This window comes from Atheta coriaria, unplaced genomic scaffold (assembly GCF_025399875.1).
Source record: "Atheta coriaria isolate IRGN ID8LTWV9N9 unplaced genomic scaffold, Caltech_Dcor_3.1 hic_scaffold_2_pilon, whole genome shotgun sequence".
In the NCBI taxonomy this organism is placed as follows: Eukaryota; Metazoa; Arthropoda; class Insecta; order Coleoptera; family Staphylinidae; genus Dalotia; species Dalotia coriaria.
The window spans coordinates 1,436,944-1,456,025 of NW_027045444.1; the positions used below are offsets into that span (position 1 = coordinate 1,436,944).

A 19,082-nucleotide genomic window follows, 5' to 3' on the forward strand; every position below is an offset into this window, starting at 1 on the left:
AGGTGCCGAGGAGGGAGCGCCCGGTTGAAAAATGCGTTTTTCCTCAATGTGGTTATTGCATTAGGTGCAAGGGCCGCAGGACTGCAGCAGGGTGGCACGGCACCAACCCTGTGACACCCTTTCGCACCCTTTTCTCCCTTTTGCTTGTATGTACAAGCGGGGAGCACGTTTGTGCGACGCCCGACAAAATGGATTAACATGGGGTGAAGCACAAGGCGAAGCCTCAAATGAATAGCGGGAAAACCGATGTGTTGACAGGCGGGTTGTGGAAAATGTTTGTTTTGCCCTTAATAAGCAAATAATAAGCGAAAAATGATGGAAGCTACGGAGCTACGAAATGAACATTGAACTTTGACATCGGCCAATTAGGGTTGGCAAAGGGTTAGGAAGTCATGCATAGTGTCATTTTAAGGGCAATTTAATTATCTTTAAGAATATATATTATTTATTTATGTGTTTCATGTTTTTAGAATTTGGAAGCAGTTTTCTAAAAATATCAAAAATTCAATTTTTGCAAAAATATTTTGTATTTTAAAAACGTTGTAATAGGCAAACTAATAATCCCAAATTATTTGTTGATACATTCTTTTAAAGATAATTTAATTATCTATAAACTGGTTTTTAAACGAAAAAAATACAAAAAGTATTTTGGGAGTTATATTGATTGAAGCACTCACTGCATAAAACAACCAAAAAATTATTTAATTCTAACTTTAAAGAACAATAACTCAAGAACTAATAAACATTCTGAAATAATCTTTTCAGTAGTTTATAGATAATTTAATTATCTTTCAGAAAATGTATAACAACATAACCTCACTTAATTTCTTCAAACCTTCCCAGTCAAAAAACTAAACCACTGCTCAAATTCACCAAAAAAACTTTGATCCAAAATGACTAATATTCTTGTGAAATGTACTCGATATCGACGCGTCCATCTATCGCGACCGCACCATGCGGCTCCTTTGACTTTCCGAGCCGATGGGCCAAAAATTAAACGCATCCATTACGGTCGGATGCGCGCGGATATCTTGTCGCGCATATTTGGGCCCCGCGCGCGGCGTGCCCTCGAAGGTGCGTGTAACTTGTCGCCCGGCCGGACAATTTCTCGCCGCCGGCTTTGTCTGAATCTCGCCGCCAAAGCGCGCCGACCACGTCGGGGCCCAACATTCGGACGCCTCCGACGCTGGTCACCGGCGCGGAAACCCTCAGCGCGATGTTAATGCTGAGCCGAGGAGACGCGCTCCGGGTTCATTCGGGCGAGAGTGTCGGGTCGCATTATTGTCAAACGAGGAGGTTATTTTTTTATTGTGAGGTTGAAAAAGTGATTGAGTTGAGATATAAGAGGGAATTTGAGGTGTTTTTGAGTATATTACTTGGATTAGGAAAAAAATTGGAATAATTTTTGAGTTTAACTCATCATTACTTATAGATTCTTTTATAAATATTAAAAATATTTGAAGCAATTTTATAGAGAATTTAATTGTCTATCAGATGATTTTTACAAAATTTTAAAATATTAAAAATTGTTAAAGTTATTTAAGTTTTAAAGCAAAAAAATATTTTTGAAAAAAAACTAATTTCAAATTTAGCATTAAATAAAACTGTCATAAAATTTTTTGAGGTTGGAATGTTTAAGGTTATGATAAAGAGAATTTTACAGGCAATAAGATGACTTTTAAAAAATTTCCTAATTCCAAAACGTATGGATGTAAATTGCTTTTGAATACAGAATTGTATCAATAATTTCTTAAAATTTTGAGTTTATCACTTGATAACACTAGGATCTCTTATGATAACAAACATTAATTTCAGCTATACTAATGAAAAATTTTATTGCCTTTAAGATGCTTTTTACAAAATCAAAAAATATTAAATACTTTCAAAGTTATTTGAAAAAATGCAAAAAAATATCCTCCTAAAATCTGTATTTCTGCAACAACAGGTGTCTTATAAGCAAAAAAGCAGTGAATAGCACTTGTTTTCGGTATACTCACCAAAAGGTGCAAATGACAACCGACGACCGCAAAGAGATCTTCATCTGCTTCATACAACCAAGCGCGTTTTGTCTCTGGCTCCACTTCGGGAATCTTTTGATCTCCGCTCTCATCTAATTATTCGTCATCTGCGCCCCGAAATTTTTTGCTCCTCCAGCCAAGCGCATCTTCATCTCTTCATCTCGCCCTTCATTCAACCACCTCATCCAGAGTTGTCTCTCATGGCTCATTTTCCGCTCCGATTTGTTCTTGAAGCCTGCGCGCATTGTGGGCCTGTGGGCGATCGTCTTTTGTTAATTTGGTTAATGCCCATACGCACCGCACCACCAGCGGCAGCAGCAGCATGTGGGTAATTCCGTAATTTCGGTGAGAAGACGCCGACAAACGGCCGCTGCCTATGCAAAGCCCGGTGTGTGTTTGGACGGTGTTTGGATTTGTGTTGTGGATGGTTTGTTCGTAAGTGGGCTTCTGGATTTCTTTCAGGCGGCTTTTGTTCGGCGTCTTTGTGTTTCGCGGGGCATCGAGAAAGAGTTTGCTTTGTATGACGGCAGTGGTAAATAGCGCCGGAGGGGGTGCAACTGGAGAGTACCTTTAAACGGCTTAACCTTGTTTGCCCCAAAATTTAGAATACAGACGGATAACACTCGAAAAAAGGCTAAACGCCAAAAATGTTTTGTTGTGGATTTTGGAAATATTTTACATTTTCGTGTTTCACTCAGTAGGTTTTCAGAATATTTCAATTGTTTAAAAAGCATTTAATAGTTTATTAAATTGCAAAACTTTTGAGACAAAGTTTGATAAAAATATCTTTAGGGATCTATAGTTAAAATGAATTGCAAAATTTAGTTAAGATTAAATTAAATTGCAAAAAGTTCGTTTCTTTTATTTTTGTTTATAAATTTATTAATAACTTTTTTTGTTATTAATATATTTCAGTTCCGTAAAAACCATCTTATTGCCAATTAAATTTACTATAAAATAGTAGTAAAATATTATCTAATAACTAATAGCGTCATTGTTTAATTTTAAAACAAAACACACGATTTATTTGGTAGGTGCTTTTGTAATTACTTTACTAATTAGAAGTTTACGTCAATGCTGATAAGAAGAAGAATTATGAGAAGAATTATTTAAAATCCAGTTTATAGCCGATTAAATTCCAAAACTTTTGATGTTAAATTTAATGTTACAGTCATATTTGTTAATATATTAAAAACGTGTTGAACTTCACTAAAATTATGGAAAAAAGCGAATTTTTCTTTTGTAATTATTTTAGAACTTGCTAAATAACTTTTGCAAAAAGCAATATTTTTAAATTCTGCAAAAGGCACCTCATAGCCAATTAAATTCCCTTTAAAATAAGCTGCAATTCAATATTGACGTCTACTGCCATCATACTATAATCTTAACCCAAAGTAAGGACATAAAAATTAACATTATTTTCCGTTCTGAAAACGATGAATTAAACCACCTCAACGAAAAAAAAACAAACAAAAACAACTCCCAACGACAAAACGGACGATAAACGTGAAGGAATAATGTACATTGTCCAAGTCGAAGAAGCGCAGTGCGTCGAAAGATGGATGAGATGAGCGTGCGGAGAGCATAATAACAGTGTTTGGGGCCTCGGCGGCGGGTGCCACGGTCTCGGGCCGTAGCGGCAACAGGGGTGGTTCGCCGGCGACCGATACCTACGTATTTACAAAACACACAAACCGTCATCACCTTGTTGGAGTGAGCGTTGGAACGAGATGGCACAACACGGCCGCCAGCTTGGGCTCGCGCAGAGGTTCTTCATATCCATAATTATATGTTTGTTTTAGCTCGGACAGCTCGGGGCGTTGTTCATCGATGATGACGGCGATGATGAACTCGAAAACTAAAGTAAATGGCTCCGGTACGCTCTCGCGCATACGAATACGTTTTTAGCTGGTGTATACCAGGTCGTGCCAAACATCTGTCTCGCGGTAATTACACGTGAATAATCACAAGTTTGGTTTTTTACGGTTTGTGCCAAAACGGTGAGAGATTTTTGAAAAATTCAAAAAGCATTTTAAAGACGAGTAAATTCCACAAAATATTGCTTCTGGATCATTTATGTGGGTATAAAAGTTGTAGAGTTATTTGAAGTTAAAATTTGAATAAATTTTGTTTTGCAAAAATTTGAAATTAGTTACAAATTTGATGATATATCAAAAAGTATTATAGATAGTAAAATAATTTAAAAACCAACTAATAGCTGATTAAAATTGGGATTTTTAATACGTAGACCTGGTATCTTGGTGTAACTGGTTGCAGAGTTACAGGGCGTCAAAATTTTTTTTTCCAAAAAATGTATTTTTTCTTAAATTTAAAATAACCTCAAAACCAATTATGATATTTTAAATGTCAAAAAATATTTTCATAGAAGTATAAATTCCACATAACATAGTTTTTAAATCAATTCCCTAGCTTTATTAGTTAAAAAGTTACGCGGTTTCAAAATTTGGTTTTAAATTTTTCCGCAGAATTTGTTGCAACATTTAGTATTTTCCTCCATAAATGTCAGTGTCCCGTCCCCCCAGTTAGTGTTTTCGGTGGAAACAGTGATGATTGATGAGGGGTACTTATCACTCTCCCATGCCACACACTGAACGCCTGTTTTTCGCTCAAAACAACGCCTTACAAGCTCAAAAAACAAAAAAAACACACAAAAATTCATTGTTCCACCATCATAATTCTTCGTGTACTCAATAATACCGCATTCCTTTTGTTTTTTCTAATAATCAGCTCGTCGTCGTGTGTGGCTCGAGTCACAAATCACGATCGAAGTCGCGCGCTGGTGGCCGGCACCGGGGCCGGAGCCGTAATTGTCGGGCCAACAGACATTGTCTGCCGTTGTCTGCACGCTGATTGAGCCAAATTAATATTTCCCGATTAAGACCTTTAATGCACGATAATCGAGCGTAATGATCAACCTCCCATAACGATCCGACGCACGACGCGGAGGAGGCGCAACCGCTCTCCCAGAGAGAGGTCCTGCAAGCCACACGCAGGCCTGTAATTTCTGGCTTTCTTACGAATCGTTGCGCCATGCTTTGGGAACTAATGTCGAGTGCGATTATCGAGTCATGAAGTTATTATGCGAGGTTTTTTAGAGAGATTTTTTCATAAGTTTAGAGTACGGTTATAAAAATGGGCATAACTCAAAAACTAAGTAGAATTTGAGGATTTTGTAAAAAGTATTTGGAAGATTATTAAATTACACGTCATTTGGAGTTTGGTATTATGTGTTATCACTATTAGTTTTTTAGTTATCAGGTTTTAAAACAGAAAAATATTTTTTTTGATTTAAAAAGTAAATGTTTTACATTTTTAGTGATATCTCGGTTATTATAAAAGATAAATAAAATATCTTTTAATAGAATTGTAAACAATTAAATTTGACATAAAAATGTTTTTAAAACATTAACCTAGCTTTATTAGTATAGAAAATACAGGGTGTTAAAGTTGACAAAAAATTTTGCCTGAATTTTTTTAGATTTTTGTTAATAACTCAAAAACTATCATACCGATTTAAACACATATATACCTATATTATTTTAGAAGATATCGTCGATTAAACTTAACATTTTACATTTTTTTCAAAAAATGTTAATTAGCATGCGTCACCAGCGTTTAATTTTCATTAAAGGGCGGCATAGCGTTAATCACCCACACGCCTGCGAATAACATTTGTACATACTCGCACGCACTCGACTCTCTCGCAGAGTGTCGCGCGAATGTAGATCGCCGATGGTGATAACGATACGCGGCATGAAACGAATTAAAATGACACGCGATATTATGCATAACATACACAAACACATCCAACACAACTAAACAAAACACAAATGAACAAATACAAAACAAATATACTCGTATGTTGCAGTTTACGTGCGGTGTGAAAATTCAAGCACACAATGAGCTCCGACCGTAATAACACCGATCACGTACCGGGCGTAATGTTATAATGGCATACAATTAAACAATTTATTGGATGGCCGTGCATGTGTAACTTAATAAACGAGAGAGGAGAGCGCGAGATAAAACGATGATCGTTTATTACTTCTTGCGTGGATTGTGTGTGCGGAGCCAGAAACGAGTTGTGGAGGTTGTGCGTTGGCTATTTAATTCGTGTGGCCACCTTGGCGCCACCGCAACACGCCTCTCGGCGGCCCTCTGCTGGCAGATTCTCTTGGACTCTTTTATTTTCAGCTGTCGACAATCTGGAAAAAATTTTATTTATTGCATTAATGACTTTTTCTTCATTTTTGAAAAAAGAGAGGAAATTGCTTATAACTCATGAACCAGTCGTGATAGAGCCTTGATTTAAAAGTTTATTTGCAGAGAATTGAATGTTTTATAAAGTGGTTTTTAGTTGGTATCTGTAGGTATAAGAGTTTTGGAATTATTGGGGTGCAAAGTGAGGTTAATAATTTTTTTATATAAAATTGTTTTTTGGAGTTTTTGGGCTGATAACGTGTAAACATTAGGTGATAAGAAGACATTGTAAAGTGGACTTTAAAGTTGATTTAATTTACAACAAAATAGTGTTTAAATGGAATGAATATCTTTAAAAATTCCCAAGATACAAGGTGTTGAAAAATAAATTCAAAAATTTTGCCTCAAAACTTATTTTTACTAAATATGTTTTTACATAATTGCTTGTAACTCAAAAACTAATTAAGATAAAACAATTTTGTAAAGTTTGATTTATAGAATATTAAATCAAGTATATTATAACGTAAATTCATATTTTTAGTTACAAAATATCATAAGTTATAAGGGCTGAAAGAAGAAAATTAATTTTTATGATTTTAAATTGTTTATTCCATTTTAAAGTCATATATATTTTAAACCAAAAGAGCCATTTTACATTTGAAAAATAAATTTAATAGATTATTACATCTTTAATACTCTAAACTTTCCAAAATGTCAATATCTCAAAAACTCTTCAAGTTACGCTGCGTCAAAGTTGCAGTAACAAATTAACAACCATAACCAAGTTTCCTTGCAGTTTTAAAAGATCTTTGGTTGATTTTGTGGGTCTTTGGGTTGTGCGCGCACATCATTAACATAAATAATATCTTTCGCCTTCATTTTTATAACTCGATTATTCTCGGAGGCCAGGTCGCTGCCTTCTTGTCTTGCTTTCGTCTACCTACGTCCGGAAAATTAATAAGAACAACAAGTCGGCGTGGCCGCGTCGACCGGGCCCTAAAAAGCGGCGCCTAAACCAACAAAAACGCAGCCAGCCAGCAAGCGAGCGAAAAAGGGGCACTTTTAATGCACCGCTGCGTTTATTGCTCATTGTTTTACTCAACATCGCTCAGGTTGGCTAACGAGACTAGACAAGAATCGAAATTGATAGAGAAAACACGTCTGGCGCCGAATTCACTTTTTATAAATTAAAATTTTCAAGTTTAACACACGGTATCTTTTAAACGACAAAAGATATTAACATGTTTTAAACGTCACTTTGTAGGAAATTTATTACACTAACAGCTTTACTTTACAAAATAGGTTTATTTTTATTTCTTCAGGAGATACAAGAGATTTTATAAAATAAACGGTTTTATTTAATTTTTAAACTTTAATTTGCCATAACTAATAAAATATTAGTGATACATTATTAATTTAAATGGTGGGTTATTAAGAATTTAATATTCTATAACCACAATCAAACAGAATTGAATTATCTCCATTGGTTCGACAGTACGTTGAAAAAACCCGCGCGTCGCACAAAGCACGCTAGGTCAAGTTTGAGTAACCAACTTAAGTCGGTTTAACGCACTGTTTGACCACACTACCGACTCGGCAAACAAAGCGCGCGCCTCTCTACCGGTTTTTCGCACTTTGTAAAAACCGCGGCGGCGTCAGTTGAAAGGACCTCGGGCAAATATTGACACACGAATTAACTTCAGAGGCGCGCTCGCCTCGAAAATCAAACACACGTTGTATGCATGCGCGCATATGTTTACTGACTGACCACTAGCTCCACCTAGATACCTAGAAATAACTATCGGAGGGTAATTAATTAAAATTACCAACGAGCAGTTGTCGATCAGGACGAGGATTTATCGCCGAACACGAGTTTGGCGTACACGGCCCGAAATTCAGATGGGCGATAAAGCTGTCTTGTTGTTTGGAGGGTTGCGGGCTGGGGCGGGGGCGGTCGGAGGGGGCGTGTGCTCGATTGTTCGAACAAACGAGCGCTCCGTTATCAATCGATGCCGATCTGGCCGAAAAAGTCGACTAAAACACGGGCCCACGTTGGTCAACACGAGGGTGGCACCACTACCACCCCTAAATGGGTTTGTGTGTGTGGGTATGTATGTAGATATCCGATTACAAATGCGTAGCGCCGATTAATACACTGAATGTTGGAGAAAAACGTTGTTTTAGCAAAATTTTAAAAAATTTAATGAAAGTTCAAGTTTAAGGGATGATTACGTGAAAATAGGGGTAGGTACTTAACTTTTCAAAACGTCGTCAGATAGAGTGTTTAATTATTAACAAATATGACTTTAAATGAAGATTATATCTTGTTTATTTTAGGAGTTATTAGCTTTTGAAAAAACATTACATTTTGAAAATTTAAATTTTGCATCATCATAGTTTTTTTGCAATAACTTTTGTAATATTTAAAATTTTCGAAATATTTTTGCGGGTTTTTATACACAAATAAATTGTTCATAAACCCACGTTTACAAAATGTTTCTATCATAATTAGTTTAGGAGTTATTCTCGATCAAACTGAAAAGTACATTTTACAACACTTAGTATTAAATGGTCGTTTTTTCGTGTGGGCCACCTATTGTTTTCGGCATTTCGGACGTTGTTGTTGTGCGTTGTCCATCGTCCGTTTGTTTTTTGTTCGTTGCGCATGTCTGGCCCTCGTTTCCACCGCGCCGGGGATCGTTAATTAATCGGTCAGAATCTTTAATTATGCATTAGAATACCTGTGTAGACTTCTCGTTTTCACGTGTTTCCTTCCTCGGCGGCCATTGTTTCCGCGCTCGCGCGTCGTTAAATCTCCACTAATTATAGGCCATTCGAAAAATTTATGTCCGCGCCGCCGCCGGGGAAGTTTTAGAGAGACATTTTACAATCGGACACGGATTTGTTACCGACGCACACACGAACGCAGTATACGCAATGCGCACGAAACCGTTATTAACACGAATTAGACGCGCAGACGAGACATCCAAAATGGACTTTTCAGTTTAGGGAGCGATAATTTACGTTTGGGCTGACGTAGAGGGTTGAAATTAGCGCCATATGAAAGGGAATTTATTCTAGTTTTAATTTAGAACTTGATAATTTTATAATTTATATGAATTCATACTGAAAATTATAAATTAGTAAAGAAAAACATAAAATTTACGTCGTAAAATTAACTTTTTACTTTGGAAGGCGATAATTAAGGGTAGATAAGAGATAAAAAGAACAATAAAACGTCATATGAAGCAGAATTTATTGTAGTTTAAGATAGTTAAATTATATTTTTAAAATTTATAAGGTTTGTTATAAATAATTATTAATTTGTTCAAAAAATCAAAGTGTAAATAACTTAAATAAAATGTCAAGTTTAGATGTCGATTATACAGGAATGATAAAAGCTAAAAATATGAATAATACATCATATGAAGCAGAATTTATTCTAGTTTAACATACATTATAACATTTTCAAAATTTTTAATATTTCATACCGAAAATTACAAATTTGTGCAAAAAAATCAAAGAGTAACAAACTTTAACAACGTCTCATGTTCAAAGGGCGGTAATTAAGGGATGATTAATGCTAGGAATATGAAATTAGTTTCATTTTGTAGAAAATTTATCCTACTACATACCATGTGTTTGAATTTTTTTCTACCACATTTTACACCCTTAAAATTAAAAAATAAAAATTTTGTTTTTCCGTGCAATTAAACATGTAATGCGAGTATATTATTTAATTCTCATCCGGCGGTTCAAGATCAAAGCCTTGCCGCAGCACATGCGATAATGATAAATAATTTGTCCGGCGTAAAAATCACGCACCGAATGTCCCGAGAAGATTTTTACTCGCCACGATAATTGTCAACATATCGCAATAAAGGCGCCGCTATCGGCACTAAAATTACACTCTCATTACGCGCGCGTCCACAGAGGTCAACACATCGAACTAATTATAATTATAACACATCGTGATAGTTGATAGTGGCAATCAAACGCCGCCACTGCTCCTGATAACACTTTTGTAAACATAACATAACAAAATATTGCGTTTTGTAATTATGTTTTTAATTTGTGACACATGTAGGTATTAATACGAGTTTTGTTTTGTTGTTGTTGTTGTTGTGTGTTTAGGATGCGTTCGTGGTGTGGAAAAGTGACCCAGTTCGAATATCGTGCCGCGAGTAATTAAATTATGCGCTTACGGCGCACCGCGTAAGCCGTCTTGTAATCTTCCGTAAATCCGCGGCGTGGGCACGAAAGTGGCTTGAAAATAGCCGCGGCGCGCGTGTTTTCTCGCGTGCCACCGCCGCGACACGAAGATTAACACTTACCGGACGAGCGTCGATCGTTAGAATTAGTTTTAGATACAAGTTTATGCAAATTTTTATGTTACAAAAAAAGCGAGTTTTTAAACTGATTTTCAAACTGCTCTACAGGCCACAAAAATTAAGCTATTATGATAAAATAATTTTTATATTAAAGGAAATTTAATAAGCTATAAAACACATTTTACAGAAATTAATTTTGTTAAAAACTTTAAAAGTTACAACAGAAAATGTAAACTAAAACATATTTTGAAATTAGTCAACTTCAACGCCCTCTCACGTTAAAACTAAAACGTCTAGAAACTTCATAAAAAAAACTATTTTATGCAAAATTTAAATAGTTTTCATCTTCAATTTACAAAATTAATATATCTTTTATAGTTTTTAAGTTATCATTAAAAAACTAAACAATTTCTCTAATAAACTCTCAACTGATCTATAAAACAGTAATTAATTAATATTGCTCAACTTTTAATTGCAATAACTCTTAAACTATTCAACCTACAAACACTTACCATACATCAAATTATAGGTAATTTAACCCTTTATAACCATTACTAAGAAAAATCACTTTATCTCAACCCGTCTTATCACAACACTCAAAATAGTAAAAAATCTCTCAGTTTTTACTCAATCCAAGCAGATTTTTACGATATTCAGGGTGGTTTTCGTGCTGATGCAGTGAAAAAAATCGTATGTTCGCGTCGACTCGCACAGGAAGTCGCAACATCGATCCTTTCTTCGCAGCGAAGGGTGGTGGTGGTTAAATTCGCGGTCGTTTCGCATCGACTTCCTGCCCCTCTTCCTTCCTCACCACCGGCCGTTTCACTCACACGCATTCACCTCCACCACACACAATTTTTTTTCGTCTTACTAAAACGAGTTTTATTCCTGTTCTCGCTCCAACCATCGCATTTTGCAAAGGCGAGCACAAGAGGACATAAGGGTTGAGTCTGTGCGTCTTATTCCAGCAGACTAATCATTTATACAGAGTGTTATTTTAAATTTTTTTGAAAAATTTTATATTTTTTGGCGGATTTCACTTTGGATATATTTGTAACTATGCCAAAACGTCTTGTGTCTTGTAAGGGATGTTTTATTGAGAGAGGGATGTGTAAGGGATGATCGGTCGAGTAGGAAACCCCACTTTATCACTTTAAGAACGCCTCGTTTATTTCGGCGCTGCCGCTCGATACGCGAAGGATGTGGAGGGCGCGCGAAGGGGGAGTCTGGCGATAAATTAAATTAGCAGACGATATGCTGGGGGATGAAAAGCATCGGGATGCTTGCAATTCGGATGAGTTACGGTGGAAATTTAGCGAGAAACGTAAAAATTGAGTGTAACGCAACGGAAATTAAACGTGTTGTATTTCACTCTGTGGGGGTGACACTGTAATAAAATTTTGTCAGGGTATAGATTATCTATCTAACAATATGTGTACAAAGTTTTGGGAAAATTATATTTAAGAGTAGTTTTTTATAAGCAAAAGAAGAAAAAGTGTTAAAAAAAGTTTCATTTTTAGTTTTTTGTTTATATCTTTTTAAATAATTACAACAAATTAATTAATTTTATACCATAGATAGATATGCCCTATAGCAATATTTGTTTAAAATTTAAAAAAAAAATCCATTAAAAAGGTGCAAAGTTACAGGGTAAAACGTAAGACAAATAAAAATTACCTGCTCCTCTTAAAACTTTTTACTTATTGCTATCTGGCGGGCAAACTATATAACGGATCCATTTGAATTTTGGTACTGTGCTAGATAATATACCTGTAAGTAGTTTTACAAAATTTGAAGTAAATATATACAAGGGATTAAAAGTTACGGGGTAAAATGTAAAATAAGTAAATTCAAATTGCAGTATTAACAATTTTTCATTTGTCGCCATCTAGCGACTAAACTATTCAACATATCACCCTGAAAATTTTCGTGATTAAACTTAATTAAATTATTTACCTTTGTGCCAAATTTGAGCAAAATTGAAGCAAAGTAACCATATTTAACTCTAAGTCAAATTCAAGGTAAAATTTTTCAACAAAAATTACAAATTTTTCATCCAAAAAAAAACTCAAATTTTAATACTTTTCATGTTATTTTCATGAACTATAAAACACAACACATATCAGCACATGTTATAATTTAAATATGCCGCAGTGTTCGTGCGATTACGGCGAAAATCCAGCGCATTGATTACCTTCGAAATGGCGGCGGCGTTTCTTTCAGTACGCGCCTCGTCCGACGGTGTATTAATCGCGGCGCGTTTATTATTTTAATATTTTATACCTCACACCATGCGGCCGGCGCGAACCGGACCGCGACGCGATCGTAAAATGCGCGCTCGCCGGCTCGGATTGATCGTAAACTCGCGAATTTACCGTGCGAACAGCGCTCGGCGCGCCGCTAATTAATAAGTCACTTCGGCGGGCCTTGAGAGGAACACCGCGCGTAAAGTATGCCGAAAAGTGTTGGGTATAAATAAAAATGAATGTGTGTGCATGTATTTTGGATGTGGTGGTTGTTTTTATGCCGAATTTCGATGATTATTTTAAGTATTTCTGGGATTAACACGTGTTGCTTTGTTCTTTTGCAGACGATACTGAACTCAATGCACAAATACCAGCCGCGGTTTCATCTTGTGCGAGCGAATGATATTCTCAAGCTGCCCTACTCAACCTTCCGGACGTATGTCTTCAAAGAGACCGAATTTATTGCTGTTACTGCTTATCAAAATGAGAAGGTAAGTTCCTAGAATTTTAATAAACTTTTTATTTTACAAGCAAATATCTTGGAAACTAATCAATGAATTTTAATAAAATTTGGCACAAAGTAATATTGGTTACCTTAAAGTATACATGAATTATTTCAGAATTTTTAGATGACCCATTATTGACTTATAGGGTGAAAAAGAATTATTTTCAAAAATACTGATTTAATACAAATATTGCCATCTAGCGGACAAACCAAACATTATATCATCCAACAAAAAATCAGTCTACTTTCTTAGTATCATTGTTAATATTTGTACCAAATTTGGTCATGACCCAATAATTACAACCCTCTTAAATTAATTATTAAACATTTTTGTTTGTTTTTGCAGATAACCCAATTGAAAATCGACAATAATCCATTTGCGAAAGGATTCCGCGACACCGGAGCCGGCAAGCGGGAAAAGAAGTAAGTATCTAATGTGTTTCTCACCCTTATGGCACAACCCTGCATTCCGGAACAACTCTATTGAATAGGGTGCAGACTGCGATGTTGTATCAATGACTAAACTCACTAAACGCACGCGAATATAAAAAACGCATCGGCCGGGCGAATTTAAACGCACCCTAATGCCGAAACGTAACATAGCCTTAAATACCCTTTTGTGTATCCGATTCATTGTTAAGCAGGGTGGTGAAATCATTATTTGGCAGAATATTGAATGTTTTGTGGATATTTTTGCGGGCTTCAATTATAAACTCATGTTTGGAGCCATCTAGCGGCCAAAATATTAATTTTATTATAGTCAAATTTAGAACAAGGGTAGATTGTTTTATTGAAAGGGTGGATGTGAAATTTGGTTAGGTTTTGATGAATAGTTTGGCTTGTACAGTAAAAATATGATGCTGATGCTGTTTTTCTGGTGATTAAAAATAGATTATATGGAGTTTCACGCCCTCTAGCGGCCGTTTTACTTGTCAAAACACAATTTTTTTATGGTATCAGCTACCTACTCTTATCAAATAGATCTTCTGAAAATTTGAACAAAATCCCTTCAATATTTTAGCCCCCAGACCCAAAATAAGATGAAAAGTCTAAAAGTATTTTTCACCCTGTATATTGCGAATTGATGAGTAGCTGACCTTAAAAACACCAAATGCCAACCACCACTCACCACCACAATGCACGCCGACCCCGGAACGTCTGTTTCGATTCTAATTCCGGCCGTGTCCTTTCTTCGCGCGCTGCTCGCAATTACGGAAAATTGTAACGCAACTTTTCGGGCGCGCCACCCCCGAAGACCCCGTCGGCGACAATTTGCGGGTCGGCTCCCTTGGCGCGCGACGCGCTTCCTAATGCAATGCAAACTTTAAACGTTTTATATTCGCCCCGGCAGTGTCTCACTCCGGCGGTGTCATCCCCAATTTACATTTTCACGAGCGGTGGCTTTTAATATTCCTGCGATTAGTTGATTAAAGGGCAGCGCACGCCAAACTGTCGCAGCATTTGTCACCCTTGGTGTTGAGATAATTTGCTATTCTATTTACCGCATCAAAGGAGACTATTTTGTGATAGTCATAGTAAAGTGGACATTTTATGCTGTAACTTTGAGAATAATTTATGTATAGGGATGAAATTTTTATTGGTAATAGATTGGTTACTTAGGAGGGTGGGTGCCAAATTTTGAGGATTTTGGACCATTAGTTCGGGTTTTATAAATATTTTTATACAAAATTTACAAAAATTGCGTTTTGCAAAATGTTCACTTAATGCCATCTAGCGGCGAGATTATATATGATATCTTTTCATGCTTTTGGAAATAGGTGCATAGTTATATTATCTTAATCTGCACCAAATTTCGAATAGATCACTCAAGTGGTTCTCTATTTACAACGCATTTTATCAACATTTTAATACAAAATGTTACAAATACGTTTTTTTGAAAATGATTAGATAATGCCATCTAACGGCGAAACCATTCAAGATATTTTATTGTACTTTGCAAAATAGATGCATTATTATATTATCTTCATCCGTACTAAATTTCAACCATAACGCCCAAGTGGTTCTCTCATTACAACGCAATAATTAACACAAATGAACAATAAATTCCGTAAAACCCAACAAAACCTCCAAAAAAGACGGAAAATCACCAAAAATTTAAATATTTACGCGATTTTGAAGATCTTACAATGCAAATTTATTCATTCGATGCCCTGACCCGTTTTGTAACCCCACTAAATTCGCTTTTATGTCCTTTTGTCGACGCGGCCGCCCGCTGTGTTTGCGATGATCGCGTGGGTGTGCATAAAGTGCACCGAATTTCCATTCCTAATTCGCGGCCCTGTGCGTCGCCGCCCTGCCGCCCCCAAGCCTTTGCAAGTTTTATTTATTGCGGCGCAACGCAGTTTCTAATCGGATTTGCTCTAAATTGTTACAGGCAGGCGTTGCTGGCGTCTCGGCATCCGGATGAGAAGACGTCGCATCCGCTGCCGGCGCGCATGTCCGCCGACAGCTCCACCGTCTCCAAGACGGACGACTCGGAATTGGATGTTGTGGGTACTGCTGATAGCCCTAGACCTAGTTTGCATCCGCAGACGTCGATTGCTTCAATGAATCTCTCAGGTAAGGAAGAAAAAAATTGATTTTTTTGGAAAATTAAATTTTTATAGGGTTAAAATAGGGGTAGAAACATGAAATAAAAAGCATTTTAAAGATAAAGAATTGAGTATTCATATACAATTTACAAAATTAAATTAGTTTAATTAGTTAGGTAGTTACGGTGTTTTTAAATCAAAATTTAAAAAAATTGCAACACATTTTTTTATAAATCACTCTGTATCTCTATTAGATAACAATATTATTGGATAAAAAATAAAAGAAATCAATACAAAATTAAATTCTCTTGATGATAGGAGATTATCCCATTACATAATATTACTAAAAGTAGGAATTATTTTGGTTTAAAGTTAATTAATTGTTTAAAAATTAGTATTTTGTGATTTAATTTGCCTTTTTATAATAGTTACATTAAATTATTAATACATTATAATAATCACTCTAATAGATAATTAAATTTAAGACAAAATGGCGTTTAGAGCATTCAAAAATATTTATTGGTTCAAGAGTTATTGACTAAAAACCAAAAGTGCATTTTAGCTAAAATTGAACTTACAGTAGAAAAATGCTCATATCTCCTACATTTTTTAATAAATTCGCACAAAATTTTAAATTTAGAGTTTTCTGTTGTTTCAGGACATGAAGACGACATTAGACGCCGTCTCCACGACGATTCCGGTTCAGAATCCTCCTGCTCCGAGTCCCCGGTAGCACAGCCTTCCGACCTCGCGGGTCCTCACCAACAAAAGACGGCCCAGGCCCCTCAAACCCCGGTGAATACCCATCACCCAACATCTCAGTAGGCCCTCCAATTCACCCACCACCTCACCTCTTACCCTACCTATACCCCCACGGTATGTACCCAGGTGCGGGTGCACCATCTCCATTCGCACCACCCCTGTCGCTCTTCACCGGCGCACACAACCCAACCATGAACCCATCACTCCTCTTCAACGCTCAGCTGGCCCTCGCCGCTCAACATCCAGCATTATTCAGCCACTACTCTAATCTAGCGCATCCTAACCCCCACCACTTATCACCTACCTCTCTACACAACCACCTGAAGGGCGGCCATCGCTTCACACCATACACACTGCCCTCTGGTGGCGGTGGCGGCGGTGGAGCAGCAGGTGCAATGTCTTCTCCACTCGGCAGCGCCTTTGAAACTGTCACTCCCAGCAGTCATCATACTCGTTCCCTAAGCAACTCGCCGAGTAGTCGTACCATTCGTGGAGGGTCAACCACACCACCACCGGTGAGGTCCAGCACGGTTTCACCCAAACCCGAAACTGCCGCCAGCCCTAATGATTTGAAAAGTATCGAGAAGATGGTCAACGGTCTCGACGTAAAGCAAAACAACAACGATGAAAAAGTGGATAAACCGAATCAATAATAGTGAATGAACCACACAGAAAAAAAAAACAATTATTAAAAACTATATTAAAATAAACATTAAAGGTGTGTCCGTACTCACGAATCACAAAGTGCTTTTTAAAACTACTCAACCTACTCAAACTTTGATGCAAATTAAACAAATTTAATTGTAATAATTGAGGAGAAACAAAAAAGTACAAATTTTATTAAATTAAATAATTCCAATTCTTGAGTAAGTAATATAAACAGTGTGTAATGCAGCAGGAACTAAGCGATGGTGGTGCTTGCGGGCAGGAGTGGGGGAAAAATGAAATTTGTATAAATGTAAAGTGATATTTCTAAACATTTTTTGACAGATTATTGCAAATACCTCAACCAAACATCATCACCTTTGGGAAACTTATAAAAATGTGTAAAGACAAGTTTTTCAAATTGCGAGGAATGTAAAAGTGTATAAAGTCCTAGGTTTAAACATTGTACTGTATACATGATGAGAGAATTACTACGCGAGTGAGAGAATGTGAGCGGGTCGCGATGGTTTTACTTGACGCAAGAAATTTTTTAGTTTTTTATTGATTACTCGAAAACTAACAGAGATAACGATTTAATTCTTTCAGTGTTTGATAAAGTAATAAATTTTACATATAATTCAGCAAATGTTTTGATGTTTAAATTGATAAACACATAGTTATTGCAATTTGAAATTGACTATAAAAATTTTTATAATTTTTTTACAAATTGCTTGATAACTATTGATAAAAAAATGTTGTCACTTATATCAAAAACAAAATTGATGTAAAATTTAATGCTTAACAAGAATCTCTATAAATTTTTAATTTATCTCAAATAGTTTTTGAGTTATTCTCGAAAAACCAAACAAAACGATGAAAAATTTACTTTTTGCGTCAAATAAATGCATCTGTGACTATATAAATGTAAATTAAATTGTAAATGTATATTAAGCGACGACAACTTTCAAAAAGTTCCTTTTTTAATGTGTAAATCTAGCTGAAAAGATAACATTTTGATTCATCTTTCGACTAATGAACAATTTAAATTTTAACGCGATTTGATAACGATAACGCAATTAGAGGTTATACGAATATTTAATTTGTGCGTTCGAAATTGTTGCTCTCCAGTAAGATAATACTTTAAAATGTTTTGACGACGAGCTGGCAGGTGATGTGTGGAAAATCGATGAAAATATTTGCTTGCAATAATAAAAATATAAGACGAAAATTTTATCAGGAAGTACACGTTTTGTTTTTCTTTGCCTTGTTTCTGTTGTTTTGTGTTTTGTGTTTTGTTTTAGGTTCAACTAAAAAATGCTATAATTTTAATTGCAAACAAAAAAATTTAAAATTAAAAAAAAATGTTTTTTGGTTTTAATTTAAATAATTACCAAACTATTGATTAATTGAAATTTGTTTTAATGATATTTTGTCTTCCAAATTATTTTTTTTATTTTTTTCTGAAAAACGTAAATTTTTTCAAGTTTTTGAAAAATTATAGCATTTTAAAGTAAAAATATATTTTATTTGTGAATGGAATCAATTTTAATTTGAATTACGTTTTATTATGATTCATTAATTCAATTGAAATTTATTAATTAATGCATTGACTATTGGATATTTAAAGATTTGTGCATTTTAAACACTTGACTATGCAAATATGAAACAAAAATTGAACAAAAACCGTGAAATGATAAATTGTAAATATTTACACGAGTATTACGTAGTGCATAGTGTACCTATACATAAATGAACTTATACATATTATAAATATACATGAATATAAATAAATACTTGATTCA

The 19,082-nt window shown here is 35.5% G+C and overlaps 1 protein-coding gene across 1 annotated transcript in view; it reads left to right on the forward strand.

Moving 5' to 3' along the window:
* Positions 1–18,520, forward strand: part of bi (T-box transcription factor bifid) — a 43,240-nt gene extending 24,720 nt beyond the window's left edge. The window contains 5 exon segments of the mRNA XM_065315130.1: positions 13,161–13,307; positions 13,668–13,744; positions 15,717–15,901; positions 16,532–16,602; positions 16,605–18,520. Of these exon segments, the coding sequence (XP_065171202.1) occupies positions 13,161–13,307; positions 13,668–13,744; positions 15,717–15,901; positions 16,532–16,602; positions 16,605–17,288 (1,164 nt within the window). The 3' untranslated portion in view covers positions 17,289–18,520.
* Positions 18,521–19,082: the final 562 nt, after the last annotated feature.